The following is a 17,500-nucleotide window of genomic DNA, read 5'->3' as shown; positions in this document are numbered from 1 at the left end:
CGAGTTTTGATCTTTTTGGTGCCCCGAATGCAGATAAATTTAAGGGAAGGAGAGCTTTATTGAAACAAGTGTACATCAGATGTTTGTTATACTTGCACAATCATGAGAAGATGAAATGCTACAAAAACAATACAGTACATATGGGCAAGAAATGAGGATTAACGGGGCCACGGGATCCTTCTAAAAGAAGTCCATATCATCTGGGGCATCCAGGTCCCGATATTCAATGATGTTTCGTGGATCGCCCCGTGACATTCTGAAATCAAGAGGTAACGGGGGGGGGGGGGGTCATCATGAACACACACACGAGTTAATTCTTTAGAAACTGCAGAGTGGCGGTCCTACCTGATGTTGCGTGGCTTTCCGAGGTATCCGCCTTGTCCACGGAAGTTGTCGTAGTTTCCTCGCCCGCCTCCAAAATGGTTGGGAGGGTAAGGAGGTACGCCTGCAATTACGGATGAAATTAGGCATCGCTATTCGCAAACAGGAAAAACAACTAGCCAAACCATTCCAGAACATACCACCATAGCCCATAAGTGGGGGGCGGGGCTGCACAAAGCCCATTGGACTCTGGGGACCTTGAGGAGAAAACGGCATATTTGGAGAAAGCAAACCTGTAGAAAAGAGACAATCCAAAAATGATGTCATATTGCCGACTTCATTCCATCACCCTTTATGAACAACGTCGTCATCGGAAGTGATCAGTCAAGTGCTGACGAGCTCACCTTGGCCCGGAGCTGGAAGAGGAGGAAGTTTCATCTCCGGCAGAGAAGGCCTCTTGGCATCCATCAGGAAATTGTTGAAAAACACCACCTCCTTTTTCACCTCTTCAATTTTGTCCCCGTGTTTGTTCAGGATGTGTTTCCTCACAAACTCTGGACCCTGACCCAATCAAACGAGTGACAGCTGTGATTACGCACTAAACCAGGGGTGGGCACATTTTTGTGCTCAAGGGCTTCATTTGATTCTGACAACAGACAGATGGGCCGCGGGTCACTTGAAAAGAGTGAAAAAAGCAAACAAAAAATATCAAGATATAAAAACTGAAATGTGGGAAAGCATCATTTGACTGGCAGGCAGTCCGGGGAGTAAGCCGCCGCATCTCGCTCAAAGCCAGCTGGGAACGGCTCCAGCCAAGCAGTATAGAAAATGGACAGGATGGATGGTGTGTGCACAAGATTTTAAATAGATTTTCATGAACAACTCATTCTATTTGTTTATTTTAGGATTTATTCATTTAACTCCAATTAACCAATCATGTAATATGAAAATAAAAAGTAGCTGTGTTTTGAATTCATGATTTTATTGTTCAAAATACTGATAGTCTATTATTTAAATGGGATAGACATCAAATGTTCATGTATATTTCAAAGATCAAAATGAAATGAAATGAAATGAAAGAACGGAGCGGCCACGTTTGCCCACCCATGCACAAAATCAGCGATCTTTGTGGTACGAGTGTGTTTTATGTGGTTGTCTGTATTATTGTGCATGTCTCTATGAAAACAAATTCTAACAAAAACATTACCTTAAACTTCTTGCCGCTAAGAGGGCAGAGCCACTTGTCCTTCCCGAGCTCCTGCGTGTTGGCAGAAATAAACTTCTCCACCTCCTCAGCGGGGTCTTTGCGGCCCATCTTTACCGCCTCTTCCTCAGACAAGGTTTCCTTGGTACTATATAAAGCACTCAGCTTCTCCTCCAACACCTTCTGCCATTGTTGCACTAGTTGAGACATGACTACTTGTCAGTAAACACCGAGAACTGAGGGAATCCTATTGAAAGCACATACAGTGCTTTGGCTTGAAACACAAAAGGGGCAAATTACAGTTTAGAACCTTGCTTTGACGGCACAAAAAGCCATTGGAAATGCGTGCCAATGACCAAAATGTATCCCACAAGACAATCCTATATTTCACTCACTCACACCGACATACAAAGGGATGAGCACAATTACAGTATAGTGTAATTGGTAGGGAAGAAGGTAACTGAATAAAGTTTAACTATTTGATGACCAAGAGGAACTAAAAGAAGCCTAGATCCAAAGTGATAGATCTAATTTTAACGTTTACATTTCACGTGCCGTAATATACAGGATGTGGCCATGTAGTAAAGAAAACACACACGAACACTGTGGATGCAGCAGACAAAGCACTATAAATCTTACGAATCTCACAAGACAAAAAGGTTAGCGAGTTAATGCGTTCAAGCACATAAACCAGGAACGAGAGAGCGATCGATGCCTGCATCAAAGCTATTATTGCCTTCCCAGCACTCGTGATACGCCACACAAGGCACCGACTGACCTTCTCCGTGCGATATACGGTTCGGCGGCACCGGTCCACGGACGTGGATCATGCCGCAGCGGTTGGGCATCTCGTCCTCACTCGGGTATTCACAGGCGTTGTAGTAATCGATGGAATGCACAATGCGCAGATACAGAATCAAATGGTCCAAAACCTGAGCGAGGAACAAACGTTAGAAAGCATAAAAGAAATAAACAAGGTAAGCCTCAAGTGCTCCAAGCCAACCTTGGCAAGTTTCTCATCCTTCTCCACAGTCATCTCCGTTGAGTGCCCCTCCTTGGCATTCTCTTCTTGATCCATCCCACCAGAGGAGCCCAGGAGCTCCTCCTCCTCAGCGCTCACCTCCTCTATCAGGTAATCAGTGATATTCTTCAAGATGGGATTTTGAGTCTTCTGAATTGACAAACACAGTTCCAAAGAATTTAGAAGGCAATATAAGATCACTGCCTCGAAAGTGGAAAGTAAAAACACAACATTGTCAATTACTTCTGCGCTTTGGCCTTCGTCCTGGGCCGGGTTGCACCACATGACTCCTTTCTCGTCCAGGGAGTGAATGAGCTTGGCGGCCATTTTGATGTCGTTCCGAATCACCTGCTTGTGCTGAGTGATGCCGTTCACATTGCGCACCCGCCGCGCCAGGTCCCTGTTCACACTGGGTGCCAACTCACAGTCACGCGGCTGTGAAGGGATGCGGTTGAGACGGTTTCAATTTCAATTTGCATCTCAAAAGAAGGCACAACTCTGCCTAGGGCCCAGCTCGCTGCAGCCTCAGCATAAAGCAACTGAAATGGTGGACAGCATTCAACACACTCACGCGAATGTTTTGAAGATTCCAGCAGACCTCTTTGATGTTGACGCTGCGGTCAAAGGTTACCCAGCAGCGTCTGTAAAACCTACAAAAATATTCAGTTGACAACGTACGGGTTTTTGAGCCACGAGCCGTTGCCACATCCCTCAAAGGCAGACAACACTCAAATACTAGTGTGGGGGTGGCCTTTGACTGAATTACATTTGATAAAACAAGCTTATTTCTTGTCACTCTTTTATACATATATTTTACAATCTAGGGCTATTATTCTATATTACAATCTTTTTTTTTTGGGGGGGGGGGGGGCTAATGGCCTTTTAAATAATTTCAATGGTGAAAATTGACTGATATTATCCACATGTAAACTGAGTTGCGAGCTTGGCCACGTTGCAGATTAAACCTGCAAGTCAAGGTAGCGCTGGACAGGACGAGTAAGGAAGCATTGGAAAGAGGGCAGAAGTATGCTTTTCTGTAACTAACCTGCGCTCTGGATGGGGGTCAGCCAAGCAGACGCGCAGGAAACCAGGGTAGCGGCGACACAGCTGGAAGTGGGGAAAAGAAAAAGTATGCTGAAACAAAATGCACTCAAGAGTGAACAGTGACGAGAGATTCGTGAGTGCGCTCTCAAAAAAAACAACAACAAAAACTCACAGCTATAATCTCAGCCTTGGAAATGGTGGGAGCGATGCTCCTCATGAAGAGAGAGCAAGTCTTGTGGAGAGGCCGCGGTTTAGGAGTGTCATCTTTAACCTTTTTCTCCACTTTTTCCTCTTCCTCCTCCTCCTCTTCAGCATTCTGCTTCGGTTGCTCCTCTTAACCGGTAAACGAGACACGGCAAATCCATGTGCGAGTGTGGGGGCAAACACCTTCAAAATGCTTCTCACTGTATCGCATTTCTCACCTTCACCTTCCTCCTCCTTGTCTTCCACCTCTTCTTTCTTCACAGACTTTTCAGAGCAGACAGAGTTTGAATCAGATTCAGAGTCAGAGTCGCTTTCAGAAGCGCTGGCTTCGTCGTCGCTGTCTCCGCTGCGCTTCCTCTTTCTCCTCGGCTGAGGAGATCGTCGCGAGGTAATGTTAGAACATGTGAGCGGCATGTGGCACATTTCTGTTTCCTGCAACAACAACAAAAACCTTGGTGAAGGTGACACAAACCTTCTTGGGTTCAGCTTTTTCTTCTTTGGCTGCTTCTTTCTCAGCCTCCTTTTTGACATCATCCCCTCCTGCGGCAATCCTCTCAGTGGAGACGGACTCGTTCTCATCCTACGAGACAGTTTTATAAAGTCAACATGAGGATGGCCATTTGAAATACCATGACATTTTATTCCTCACGAATTCTTTACTTTTGCTTTATTTTTAAATGGCAGGAAAAGACGTTTACGACTAGAAATTCAAAATCCCAAGTTAGGTTTACTGTTTATTTAAACTAACAATTCTACATATTTAACAGGACAATAAGACAAGCACAAACGTGTTTTCGTTTGTGAGTTTTAACATTTTAAAGTTGGTGTAAATGGAAGAATTCTGATTGCTATTCAGATAGCTCTGCTCAACCATCATATTTGTAAGTGTAATATGTGCATTTTATAAACCCCTGCAGCTTGTGCGTGAAAATGTTCTGATGTTTGACTCAAAATGGCTCCCAGGCCATTGCCGCCTTTGTTTACTTCCAATTCATACGATGACATCAATGGGCTCAATTAACCGAGTCCCTGGCCGCTTGCGTACATGAAGTATAATCAATCATTTCTACCCTTGCAAACAATATGACTTCTAAAAACGTTAACTCGTTAATTATGAACCAACTGTAGCAATCACTCATCGACACAACAACTATGCTGTCCGACGAGCACAACCAAAAAGCAAACACACTTTCTCATTCTTGTCTTTTGCTACTGAGGGCTTGCAGTCTCCGTCAGCGTTCTTGTGATGCTCGTTCTTGGGAGGTTCCGCTCCACCAAATGCCGACTTTTCCCTTTCCTCCTCCTCCTCAGAAGGCAATTCCAAGATGCGAAGATCATGGTCCGTCCCTCCTTCCATCTTTATCACAGCTGCCAGCAGGCAAGAGGGGGAATTGTTCAGGTCCAGACACTCACGTGTTACCCCGAAACAGGGAAATATGACACGTTTGACAGAATCCTTACCCGCATCCAGCACCTTGATGATTGCTGGCGTCTGTTCAATGTCTAAAGAGAGGTTATCGAACCACCCGTTCTCCATCAGAAACATGAAGACATTCAGGCGGTTCTTCAGGGCTCTCAATGCCTCCGACTTAAGACGACTGGCCTCTTCCGGGTGGTACTTGGACCTGAACCTGCGTCCAGAGTTGGGGGTCCACAAAACAGCAGGGAGGGAATGGCGAGGATCGGGGGGGGGGGGGGGGGGGGGAACGGGATGCAGAAGTTAGACAGCAAAGAATTATACTCCAAAGTGGGGTGCAATTGTAAAGAATCATTTATAATAAACATTTGACATCACTGTACTGGAAATTTTGAAAATGCACAAATTAAATCAGCAGAATGAAATTTAAAAAATACAGATGAATTAGAACAATCCTTGTTATTGTTAAACATTAGAAAGGTTGGAGATCAACTCACCACAACAGAATTACAGCAAGAAAAAAGAAAAAAAAACACATTGAAATATCATTGAGTGAACTACAGTTACCTTGTGTTCTGCCACTTTATTAACAAAATAAATACAGAGAGGTCTCCTCTGTAAGAATGGACTCCACTTCAGCCCATTGGTGTTTCTGTATACACGTATTGAGTTTAGGGATTCGATATGGTCCAAATAGAAAAAGAAAATGGTGGAGGAAAAAGCCGAAAACAAGAAAACTCCTAGCGCGGGAGACTAGTTGACCTATCTATCTAAAAGCCCTGGTACTGTGTGTCTAAGAGCAACTGCATTGTGCGCAGTGCATGCCCTTGCTGTCTAAGTTGGATTCTTGCAGAGTTCCACTTTTTCTGGAGAAAGACACGCCGTGGCAGTGGGGATGAACGGAGGAAAATTGTTATGTCAAAACAACACATTTGCATGAGGCCTGTGAAATAAGTATAATAAGCATTAACAGGACAACTGGACAAACTTAAAAATATTGAAAATCAACCCAAGTATGGTGACGAAAGATTTGATTTGACTTCAATTCCGAACACGGTCTCGCTTACACTTAACTGGTGTTACTGGGAGGGAATTTGTCAGGTTTTATGGAGACCTGTGCAACTCTTATCGAACATGCAGTATTTAGAGTAGCAACTCCAGCCGGATGTTGCATTTGGGTTGATTTTCCACACACGTCACAAGTCATGAGTTCAATTATGGGTCTGTTCCTACAGCCTGGGCACCACGGCACTTCAAGTTAATACTGAACAAATTAAACTACTGAATTATTAAGTGATTCATACACATTGGTCATGTCAATTTCTCATAAATGATCAACTAATACATTAACTCACAAACACAATGCACCCACTAGAGGACCAGGCCCACACGCTGTTCTATATAAATCATATCTACGATGATCACCATTATCGGACTTAAGGAGATTCTACCAACATCATATTAATAACAACTCTACCAAGACTGACAATTAAGGCACCGAAAGACAAGAGAATTCAGACCGTACCACTCTTCATCTTTATGAGCCAAAAAGAAGTCCTGCATCTGTTGCCGGCGGAAGTCGATCTTGTAGTCGTTGTAGCGCTTGACCGCTTCAGTCTCATCCACGGAATCATCCAGGGAAATCAGGAACTCCTTAAAGCTCTTCAGGATCGGAGGGGGTGGACCAAAGTCCATTTCATGGATGTTCCCCAGCCTAATGGAAGACAAAAGGAAGAAGGAACCTTTGGGTGGCTTAATGGACAGAACAAATCTAGTCCAGTGGCGCCGTGAGACAAGATCCGCATTGACCAAGCCCAGAAAACAGGCTGACATGATCGTTTGACCATGAACTTGCTCAGATGTTTTTCAAACGATCGTGTCAGCAACTGGCAGCATACACAGAGAGTCTGCTCACAACAGGTTTGAAGACTCCCTGCGTATGGTCACGTGATGCAAGTAACCATTGCGGTGGAAGCTGTGATGGTCATTTCGGTCGCCCCATTGCCTGAAATGGTGGTGCCCTGAGTTTGCTGGAGGTTGATGAATGATTCCGTTTAGTTCTTCTTCCACAAAATGCAATACAAACCAGAATAATGTGTTGAGATTCATGGTGTTAAATACAACGTATTCTTGAAAAAAAAAAAAAAAGGATATGCTAATATGGCTACATAGAAGTATAGCTGTAGCTATAGGAAGTAGTGAAAGTAGATGTCCAATAATTCAGACGCGAGAGAACCAAATTTGAAAGTTCTCTCACCTTGCTTGAATGGGAATACCGTGATGTGGCTGCATGAGGTGCAAGTCCGGGTGGCCCCACTGCTGCGGGGGACCGTAACTAGGCCCCCCGCCCCCGTAACCCATGTCGTACCCGCCACGGTAGGGATCTCCGCCATGGTCATCCCTGCCAGGTTAGAATAATAAAGCTTAATCAAATACAAATGACTTGTAAGTCATAGAGCTCCGGCTAAACTCACCAATCTCTTCTCATGCGCTTCTGCTGGGGACTCATGTCGTGTCTGGGAGGGGTGAATCTCTCCCTGCGTCCTCTGTCGTAGTCCCGGTACTCTCCGCGGCTTCTCCGTTCCCTGCCCCTATCCCACTCTCTGGCAAATGGAATTCAACAACGAGCATAAATGACACAGGGGAGTTATTAAGGAGTCAAATAACTTTCTTTCAAGGCTGCAAGGAGACAGCAACTCTTTATACTTGTGGAATCCAAGTCAAAATTGAACTAGATCCTTGTCAGTAACCATTTTGAGCGAGTCCGAACACATTTGACTGACCTGTCATTCCACTCATCCCGATGTCTGTCTTCTCTCTCTCTGGAACGGTCGTAGTCACTCCTTTCCCGTCTGAATTTGTCCCTTCTTCTGCGATCGTACTCGTCGTCGCTGTCTCCCATCTCCTCCACAAAGAGAAACGGCAAATCAGACAAAGTTGAGCACGTCGCCCGTCTACAGCAGATGATACGAAGTGTGCATTGAGGTACAAGGACAAAGACATCAAGTCGGAAGCAACATCACGTCGTTAGCCAGCATGCTATGCTAACACACAACCCTTTGTCGTTACGGGTTCATTTCTTGTCTGAATTCTGATAAGTAACTTGAGATGATATCAAGTAAAACTACGTAGACGATTATAAAGATATTGCTCAAGTCTGGTTAAAAAACAAACAAGACCTACTTTCTTTGTGACTTGGGAGAATTAACACACGTTACCGAGGCTGATAACGAGCACTGGCTCCATTATTTGGTCACATTAACCAGAAACCAAACAAAGCTTTCTTTTGGCGACGAGCATTCGACCAACATAACTTAGTTTAACCGCGGATTGTGTGGAAGTAACATAACCTCTTACAATGCAATATTTGGCTTGCTTGCTTCTCCTCGAAGTCTTCAAGTTCCTGGTGGTCTTCGTCAGTGGTTTTTATTTTTCTATTTTGATTTTTTTCTCACCGCATGGTGCACGTTAGTGCCACCTGCTGCCTGGAGTGTAAATTGACGTCCTGGAATACACACCGCCAGTTACATATTTCGGCTAACATCGTTTCCTGGGATAGCGGCGCGAGTAAAAACAATATGAGGAATTTACCTTTTTGAAATGATGGTTTGAACATTCATAAATATCATTCATAATAAAGCTTCCAAAGACATTATATAATCATCTGGGATTTCCCAAATTGTTTACAAGCATCGTGACTTAAAGTACTTTCAATTTGTCCCAAAAAGTCCTTTTTATTATTGTGTGGCATATAGCAAATAGAAATAATTTTGGTAATTCAAATTGACCTATAAAACAGGAAAGGTTTAGTCAGACATTATGTCAGTAAGAAAAAAAGTGCATAACTTTTTATATTGTGTAGGTTTACTTCTGGTTTCAACTTTCAGTTTAGAGTGGAGTTATGGCTCAATAAAAAAATGCTTACAGGCACATTTGAAGATTTCACTCATTTTCAATTTAATCTTCCATTGATGAGGGATTCAATACCCACTTCCCATTGAATATGACAACCTCATCATCATCATCACATTTTCGTTATAAACTGTATTTAAACTCAACATTTTAAATGTATGAAGTCTGATAAGCACAAATTCTAAAAGACAGAAAATGTGGGGTTTAGAGATTCCTCTGTTAAAAGCAGCTGTTGTATTGCTAAAGCAGGCGTCACAGGCAAACAAGAACGGTCACTGAAATTGAGTTGGAGATGGTTGAACTGTTGTACATGACGTTTAAATGGACAAAATAGTTATTTTAACATGAGTCAATCGAACGGAAAAATCTGAATTTCTTGTTTTATGACTGGGAGAAAACTGACAACGGTAAGCTCAACATAATCAAGCATAAAGCAGAAATGAAATCGAAATACCACATTTATAACAGATATTCCAACTGTGACTATAATCTCAGATAAAGTGGAAAGTGTATTCACACCAAGCAGCGAACCAGTCTGTAAGTGTTACAAATGTGTTATTACTTTCAAGTTTTGAATAATAAACTGCCTAGAGCTCACCCAGACCAATGTAGGGGAACGTGACACAACATTTCTTGTGTGTGCAAATCAAGTATGACTACCACTGTCCATGACTCACTTTTGGAGGTGACGGACCTCTACTTCATTTAAAAAAATAAAAATTAAAAAAATCAGCACAAAGACAATACACATGACAAAAACTAGGGAGTGTGAGCCTTAAGTTTCTGAACATACATCAATGCAAAAGTAAGGCAATGCTTTTGTCCTACGCTAACTCCACTAATTTAAAATAAAAGTGCAAGTCATAAAATGATGTACTTGATAATGGTCCAAAAATTATCTAAATTTGAACAGAGGTGCACTGCACAGAAGCTCACCAGAAACCTTGGGGGTGGGGGGGGGCATTTGACAAAAAAAAACATTGACACTTGTATATTTATATATATATAAAAAAAAAAAAAAAACACCAATATCAACACTTTGCAACTTCATAACCCATCCTCCCTGACCACAAGATCTTTTTTTTTTTTTTTTTTTACTATGAATCAGAATTAGTTTAAAGCTAAATGGTATTTTTAAACCTGTCTTTGAGCAATAACAATATATATATTGCAGAACTATGTAAGAGTATATATATCTTAGTGTGTGATTAAGAAAATCTAAAATACGCAATCTAAAGTGTGCAATATAAGACGGATGAAGAGGACGGACTAACACGTATGAAGGAATCAGGATGCGGGCGAGATCAGGTGTCCTCGCTTCTCGCAACATCGCTTAACGCGGGTATGAGCTCAGCATTCATTCAACCTGTGATTTTGACGGAGTCATTCTTTCAATTGTGGCAGGTTTAGATATGCATTCATTTGTAATGACACAGTTTAGTCAAACCGATCCAATTTGTGTGTTGGTAAGATTGACCTGCGTGTGGTTGCTAGAGAACAAAATTACTTTTTCGGACAGTGCGCTAAATATACCAAGAACATCAAGGTGGTGACAGTAAGGCCCTTTTCATGTGAAGTCAAGTTGACGTTCCCGCCCTCAGATGTGCACTGTAGCCCTACCAATGAGCTGAGCGGTGTCATCGTCAACGTGGTGGGTCTCATCTTCTGTCTCATTGCTCTCTGAGTCCGTGTCCTCCTGGGGCGAATAGTAGCCTTCGAAACCGAGGATGGGGGAGTCGCTGTGAGCCGGCGAGGCGACGCACTGAGCGGTGGTCACCGTAGCTGCGGTGGTGGCGGAATACGCCCCGGGAGCCCCAGAAGGGGAGCCCCGGTTCGAAGCGCGGAGCAGAGGCGTGCGCTCCGAGTCGGCCTCACCCTCCGTTTCTTCTCCTTCTCCTCGGCCTCCGGTTTCCTCCTCGGACTCGGACTCGGAGTGCTCGGGGTTGCTGCGGGTGACTCGCTGTTTGCACACGGGGCACGTCTTCTTGGTCTGGGTCAGCCACGGGTCCACACACTTGCAATGGTAAGCTAAAGAGAAGTATTTCAGAGAGTTTAGGAAAGCCTTAAGAGAAGGACATGATGGCATCACATTGGAGACCCGTCACAATACTACAGAACATATTTAAGGAAATATTATCATTCGAGTATTACAACTAGAATGTGCTACACAAACATGCAATGTTGATGCACTGATGTCATGGGTGGTAACTTGGAAGCTCACAGCACTTGCTAATGACAATGTCAATGCCGATGTCATTCCCTATGTCAACAACTACAATTCCCAATTCCTACTTCTGTTGGTCCAGCACTTTATTTAAAATGGGGATTAACCTTTAGAAATTCTATTACGATCTATCAAATGAAATGCAAACAGGTCGATCACTGTTTATCCAGTCTAAAAAAGAAATCAGTGCGGATACACGCTGCAAACCAGAAAAGCTTCATATCGTAAAAAATGACAAAGAATATTTACCATGCGAACAGGGTAAAACTCGCAGTTTGTCTCCTTCTTCATACTCATCTAAGCATATGGCACACACATCATAGTCATCCCCTGAAAGAAGAAGGAACAATATTACACCTTATGTTTAGAAAAAATATATTTGCATTCATTTCTTTTGATTTTGGTTTACCTTTGGTGAATTTGTGAGTCGGGATCCGCTTCAGTTGTTCCTTGGACAAGCGGTTTTTCCTCAACCTCTTTCTGTGCTGTGCACAGCGTATAACCTGGGAAAATAAATACATAATTTTTTTTATAGATTCTGTGTAAATGCAACCAATAACGGTATGTTTTGTGCTCGCCAGGAGGGTGCTGGACAAAATACGTGTCAGGATTATTGACTTGTATTAATAGGTATGAAGTTTTTTGTTGTTTTTTTTTTATCAAGTAAATTATAGTTTTAACAAAGGTATCCTTCAAACTTCACAAAGTGATGTGAACAAACGTTGCTGCTTGCATACTGCTTGTGACGATACTTACCAAGATAATAAACATCACAAGGATGATCATGCCAACCACTCCGGTGAAGGGAATAAGGTAGTATGAGAGTGGGAAAGCAAACTCTGGCTTGAGAATCACATAGGCTCTGCAATTTATAGACATAAGAAATGAAAACCAAATACTGCATCAAGACCTCATTACCAACTTTGCAGGCTCCAAGTCGTCTCGCATATGCGTGATCCTTGCAACTCTATGGCTATCTATGTTGCAATCCATACCCTTGTTCTGGAATTATGAAATTCTTGAGAACTTGGGAGGCGTAGTAGCTGGTGAACACTGAGGGGATGCCAATCTGCTCTGCGATAGTATCTGGAAATACACCAAAAAAGAAGACTGAGCAAAAATAAGCTTCGTTCGTGGGATAAGCCCATGAATCTGTTAACTACTTACAATTGCTGTAGTTCATATTGAGCAAAGAGTCTGAGTACATGTTGTGAACGATTGCAGCACTGTACCCAGCTTGCTGCGCATGCAGGACCTTTAAAAGAGTCCCTCACATTAACTCAACTCGGCGGCAGAAAAAATCGGATGCAACTAAGACGGAAACCATTACTGACCTTTCGATCAAAATTGCAATCATAGCGTCTGATGAGCGCTACGAATTTCGTGATGTTGGTATCATAAAATGGTGGCAGTGGAGGAGGAGGGTCAATTGTTGCACAGCCATTTAGAGGACGAGCCACCACTAAGACTCCCTTTAAGAACACGACAAACATATTACATTAAACCACTGTTTCCCAACATGTATTGAGCAGAAGCATATATTTTACATTTAAAAAAAAAAAAAAAACAGCACACCACCAAACAAAAAATAGGGAAAAGTGGTTGGGAAACACTGCAATAAACTATGACTGCTGTATTACACAAATCAATTGTTCCCCAAATGGCCTCACCATGATTCCTTCCTTAGGAAGTGGTGATCCAAACAGTGCTGGTAGATCCTCAAACAACATGGTGATATTTCTATAATGCTGCCAAACCATGAAGAAAAATATATATTTTTTTTAAATTAGATTACATCTTGGTACTTCTGATGGATCATACTTAGTTAACAGTTTGTGTGCTGATACAGAACAATATTACTTACAGCATAGATATAGGCATGTGTGGGCGAGGGAGGTAAGCAGCAGAACGTGATGGAAAGGAGAGTCCAGCGCACTCCCATCCACCACCCACCTTGATGAAGCATCCTTGGAAGGTTGGTTGCACTAAAACGAGGAGAAATTTCCCCCCCCCCCCAGGGAATAAGTCCAAGCAAAATTGATCAGGGTTCCCGCAGTTTTGTTGTAAGCGTGTATTAAAACACATTCACTGCCATTGACGGCTTTAGCAGTCAAATATCCATGTTAGCTCGGAAGGCTGGCAGTGAATGGGTTTAAATAATTGTGCAGCAAACTAGATTAGAATTTGTGACTAAATGAACATACGTACGTAAATATTCTAAACGTTAATTTACAAGGAGAATATTTACAATTATTTGTAATGGCAAGATATGATCAAACAGACAAAGACAAGACTTTTCGTTTTTTGCATTCGTTGTTAGACAATCATAGGAACTTTTTTTCTTTCAAACTCTTTATTGAAATTACAATACAATTATACTACATGCTGCGATACACAATTTGGATGCCTACAGAAAGTTAGGACTTCTGCGCAGCACAAATCCACTTTAAATCGTTTCAATATACTGTATTGAACTCTCCAGATTGAAGGTTCTGCATCGGAACGTTACACAAATAAATCGTCCAGACAAGAAAGTATTTGCAAGTCCAACACGGGAAGTGGTTAGCATAGGGGCTAGTTAGCTACTTACGCGGATAAGATGCTAATGTCACGGCACCGTTGAAATGGGTCCCAGCTTTCTCCCTTGGCTCTCTCACATGTCACTGTGTAAAATGAGTGTGACTTGACAATCTAGCGGCCGAGGTCTTGTTCGTGTACGGGAAAACGCTAGCCACGAAGGATTAGCGCTAGCTGATGCGCGACTTGTTTTGGTAAACGTTAGCTAAGAGCTCAATTCTTTACACGACAGTGGTGGCTCGATGTCTCACATACAGGACTTACGCACGTTATAGCATAAAGTTGGGGCTATATAGTAGGACGTTTTGTTCATCTGTCGTTGAGAAGATAAAAGATTGCTCTGTTGTCTGGTTTGTTTGTTTGTTATTGCTGGCTGGCTTGCTTCCTCTTTGGCGGCTCTTCTTCGTGTTACCATTGCAACTTGACTCACCCAAGCATCACGCACCACAGCGCCACTAGCGGACATGTGTGGAAACAACAATTGTGGTCTTCTTTCTCACTTTTATATCCTGTATCTAATTATATTTAAATGGAATGACAAAGCCCGGTACGTTAACCATTGCCCACAATAAGTAAATTACTGAGGGAAGTATGGTGATGTAATGGTTATCGAAGGTGCCTCAAACTTCCCGGTTTTTCGGGTTTCACATCTCAGTTCCAGTCTTCCTGAGTTTGCATTCTTTAGCTGCGTGGGATATCTCCAGGTACTCCTGCTCCCACCCCACATTACAAAATCATATAATGTGTCTATATGTACCCTGTGATGGGCTGGCTAACAATTTAGGGTGACTGTTATTTGGAACTGTTCATAATTCCCTCCACCTTGACAAAAGCCGCAGTTGCAGCTGAAGAAAAACAGGCCAAAGCATGATGCTGCTATTACCATGCTTCACTGTAGGTATGGTGCTTTTTTTTTGTTTGTTTGTCTGGTTTTTTTTTTTTGGGGGGGGGGAGTTTGTAAGATTTCAATATTGTTTTGCAATATTTTGAGACCAAAGTTGAACTTTTTGGCCCTAATTCCAAAAATGTATTTATGGCACAAACACATCACTGCTCATCAGCAAAAGAACACCATCCCCACAGTGAAGCATGGGGGTAGCAGAATCTTATTTAGGTGCTTTTTTTCTTCAGCTGGACCAGGGGCCTTAGTCAAAGTGGAATGAATTATGAACAGTTCAAAATACCAGTCAGTGTTTGCACAAAAACCTGAGGCTTCTACACGAGAGAAATAAAATGTCACGAAATGCCTATTGGAACATCTGAAAACGATTTTGGGTTAAACATGTTAAATGTTTGCAGGGGTGTGCTGACTCCCATCAGTTTGAATGTGATTGGTTAATTTTGAGCACAGCCACATCCCCAATTATAAGAGGGTGTGCGCACATGTGCAACCACATTTTCTCATCTTTTTTATTTGTATTTCCCCTCTGAATTTTTTTTTATTTAGTTGCACAGTTTACAGGTCACACTGATAGTGGAAAAAGTTTTGAAATCATTTATCGTCGTGTGATTTTTATTGTTGTTTTTTTTGTGTGTATCACAAAAACCTGCATTTGAACAAGGGTGTGTAGATTTTGTTTTTTTTACCACTCTAATCAACCTGCAACTTTTGTTTCTACACATACATACAGGTATCCACATTCAAATGACATCGGCCAATCAAGTAATTAAATGAAGAGGCCAGTTACATCATTTATTTGAGATATATTCTTCCAAATGATCTGGTTTAATTGTTTTAGTATCGCTGCAGACGCTGCCCGAGAATATGTTGTTGCTGGCACGGTTTATGATAAACAGTAGTGTGCCTTATATCCACTTCTAATCAAGGCAATGGCAATGGATGCCAACCATTTCTGCACTCAAGTCATAAAAAAAAACATGATGCGATCCAATACAAGACCATCATCATCTGCCTTTAAAAAGATAATATTTGGGAATTTTGGTTGACACTGGTTTCCTTATTTAGCTCCACAAAAGGGTATAAATAATCACGTCAATATGAAACAGCACCCTTTGAAATAACCTTAAAGTAAAACCCCAATTAAAAAAAAAAACACATCATTACATGAACTGTTTGATCAATCAATCTCACTGAGCATTAATAACTTTTGTTAGAGCGCTTGTATTTGGATCTCATCTTGTTTTTATGGCTGAGTAAATGCTCCAGAGACAACTATGACAACTTTTTTTTTTTTCTGGTAATCCAAAAGAACACAATTCAATCAAGCAGTATATTGAAAGTAATAATTTACTCCATGTCAACAGTTTAAGCCATGTTAAGTCGCCACAGAAAGCTGCAGCAGTTAATATGAAGTTCAAAATCACCGTGAAGTTCGTAATGTTAAAGTCAAGCCAATCAAAAGAATAATAAACCACACGGCAACGTCTTTGTTACATCTTTTGGGACGCTTGATGTTCTCTTTTTGGACTGCATGGAGAGCACTCATAGAAAATGAGACACGCAGCATCTAGAAGTCAAAAAGAAAAATGACATTTGACCTTTTATTAATAAGTACAGGCCCACATTTGCGCAATTGTGGAGAGCATCACTCACAGGAAGCCTTTGCCACAACCCAGAGGTCCAAAGAACAATTCCGTTGGCAGGCAAACTTTTCGACAAACTCCCTTCAGGGTGGGACATGACCATGGGAAGGACGCAGCCTCATTATCAACAACTGAAATCACACAGATGCTGAATATTTAAGACAAAATCAGAGTATACGGTTCATGGCTTCCGAAAGCAAACAAATGGGAAGATGCAAGCGCTTACCATTTAGCAGTAACACAACCAAGAGGGTCCAAATCACCACACGATAACAAGACATTGTGGTTTCCTGTTTCTTTGGCTCCAAAATGAGGATTTGCCAAGGTTTGCTCGTATTTTGGTCTAAGGGGAGGAACAACAGTAATAAGAAGCAGCAAACTGAACATGCTTTCCTTAATTTAATTTAAAGAAACAAGATAATTGCAGCCAACTTGTGATGAAAACATGTCATGAGACAGACATTACCAAGGGGGCACCAATTTATTATTGAATTTTTGTCTGATTTCAAATCTGATAATCAGTTATCGTCTGATGTTATTTGTGCAAAAAGTTGGGAGTTTTTCAAGAAGCATGCTATGTTTGCTGAAGGAACCTGTTTGTAAAAAAAAAAAAAAAAAAACATACATGTGTCGCAGAGCAAAACATTGGACTGTTGTGAAGTCGCATTTGATGTACCTTGACCCAAATCCTGGTGAACATCTCAGGAAGGAGCTGAAAGACGCCGTCTGGAGGAAGAAGGCAGCTTCCGAACCGGAGCCCACCGGAGACGTTTGGTCACGAGGAATGGGCCAAAACACCTGCCGGCAGGAGCGCACGTATCATTACTGTAGGATTTTATCAAGTACAATATAATAGAGTGCTATTTTTATGATTAAAAAAAAAAAACATAACAGGAAAATATTAGTTGGGTTATTGGGAGGCTGGAACAATTTGCATTCATATCAATGGGGAAACATGATTTGAGATACAAATATTTTGAGTCAAGGAATGAATTAGACTCGTATCTAAAAGCACCATTTCATGTACATTTG

General features: G+C 41.9%; 2 protein-coding genes across 6 annotated transcripts; both read right to left on the bottom strand.

Moving 5' to 3' along the window:
• Positions 1-38: 38 nt before the first annotated feature.
• Positions 39-8,710, bottom strand: srrt (serrate RNA effector molecule homolog (Arabidopsis)). Of its 5 annotated transcripts, none has more exons than XM_061751897.1 (20): positions 8,569-8,710; positions 7,995-8,165; positions 7,686-7,814; positions 7,469-7,612; positions 6,737-6,925; positions 5,256-5,425; positions 4,984-5,162; positions 4,267-4,374; positions 4,013-4,163; positions 3,763-3,923; positions 3,592-3,653; positions 3,118-3,196; positions 2,790-2,981; positions 2,529-2,696; positions 2,304-2,457; positions 1,529-1,722; positions 726-882; positions 522-614; positions 346-445; positions 39-256 (listed from the first exon to the last, which is right to left on the bottom strand). In XM_061751897.1, the coding sequence occupies exons 2-20, from the start codon at positions 8,111-8,113 to the stop codon at positions 181-183; spliced, it is 2,625 nt and encodes an 874-aa protein (XP_061607881.1). In that variant the 5' UTR covers positions 8,114-8,165; positions 8,569-8,710; the 3' UTR covers positions 39-180. The 5 variants fall into 5 exon arrangements, with proteins under 5 accessions (XP_061607881.1, XP_061607880.1, XP_061607882.1 ...); XM_061751896.1 differs by having other exon boundaries at positions 7,995-8,113; positions 8,569-8,698; XM_061751898.1 differs by having other exon boundaries at positions 7,995-8,116; positions 8,569-8,669.
• Positions 8,711-9,143: 433 nt separating this feature from the next.
• Positions 9,144-14,559, bottom strand: rnf167 (ring finger protein 167). The gene is made up of 10 exons (XM_061751515.1): positions 13,938-14,559; positions 13,212-13,332; positions 13,018-13,095; positions 12,682-12,819; positions 12,515-12,602; positions 12,343-12,433; positions 12,104-12,209; positions 11,757-11,850; positions 11,597-11,677; positions 9,144-11,151 (listed from the first exon to the last, which is right to left on the bottom strand). Exons 2-10 carry the CDS (start codon positions 13,311-13,313, stop codon positions 10,721-10,723), a joined length of 1,209 nt encoding a protein of 402 aa, XP_061607499.1. The 5' UTR covers positions 13,314-13,332; positions 13,938-14,559; the 3' UTR covers positions 9,144-10,720.
• Positions 14,560-17,500: the final 2,941 nt, after the last annotated feature.

This window comes from Phyllopteryx taeniolatus, chromosome 17 (assembly GCF_024500385.1).
Source record: "Phyllopteryx taeniolatus isolate TA_2022b chromosome 17, UOR_Ptae_1.2, whole genome shotgun sequence".
NCBI lineage: Eukaryota > Metazoa > Chordata > Actinopteri > Syngnathiformes > Syngnathidae > Phyllopteryx > Phyllopteryx taeniolatus.
The sequence above is the reverse complement of the archived record's forward strand: the minus strand, read 5'-3'. Positions and strand labels throughout refer to the sequence as shown.

Bases quoted from the DNA above. Each gene is read 5' to 3' on its own strand.
- rnf167 (XM_061751515.1), bottom strand. From the start codon at position 13,313: ATGCTTCATCAAGGTGGGTGGTGGATGGGAGTGCGCTGGACTCTCCTT. The intron at 12,820-13,017 runs GTGAGGCCATTT...GTGTTCTTAAAG, and splicing joins TTCCTAAGGAAGGAATCATG to GGAGTCTTAGTGGTGGCTCG. The intron at 12,210-12,342 runs GTATGGATTGCA...TATAAATTGCAG, and splicing joins TTCATAATTCCAGAACAAGG to AGCCTATGTGATTCTCAAGC.
- srrt (XM_061751897.1), bottom strand. From the start codon at position 8,113: ATGGGAGACAGCGACGACGAGTACGATCGCAGAAGAAGGGACAAATTC. The intron at 3,654-3,762 runs GTGAGTTTTTGT...CCCCACTTCCAG, and splicing joins CCAAGGCTGAGATTATAGCT to CTGTGTCGCCGCTACCCTGG. The intron at 883-1,528 runs GTAATGTTTTTG...TGATTGGGTCAG, and splicing joins TTAGCGGCAAGAAGTTTAAG to GGTCCAGAGTTTGTGAGGAA.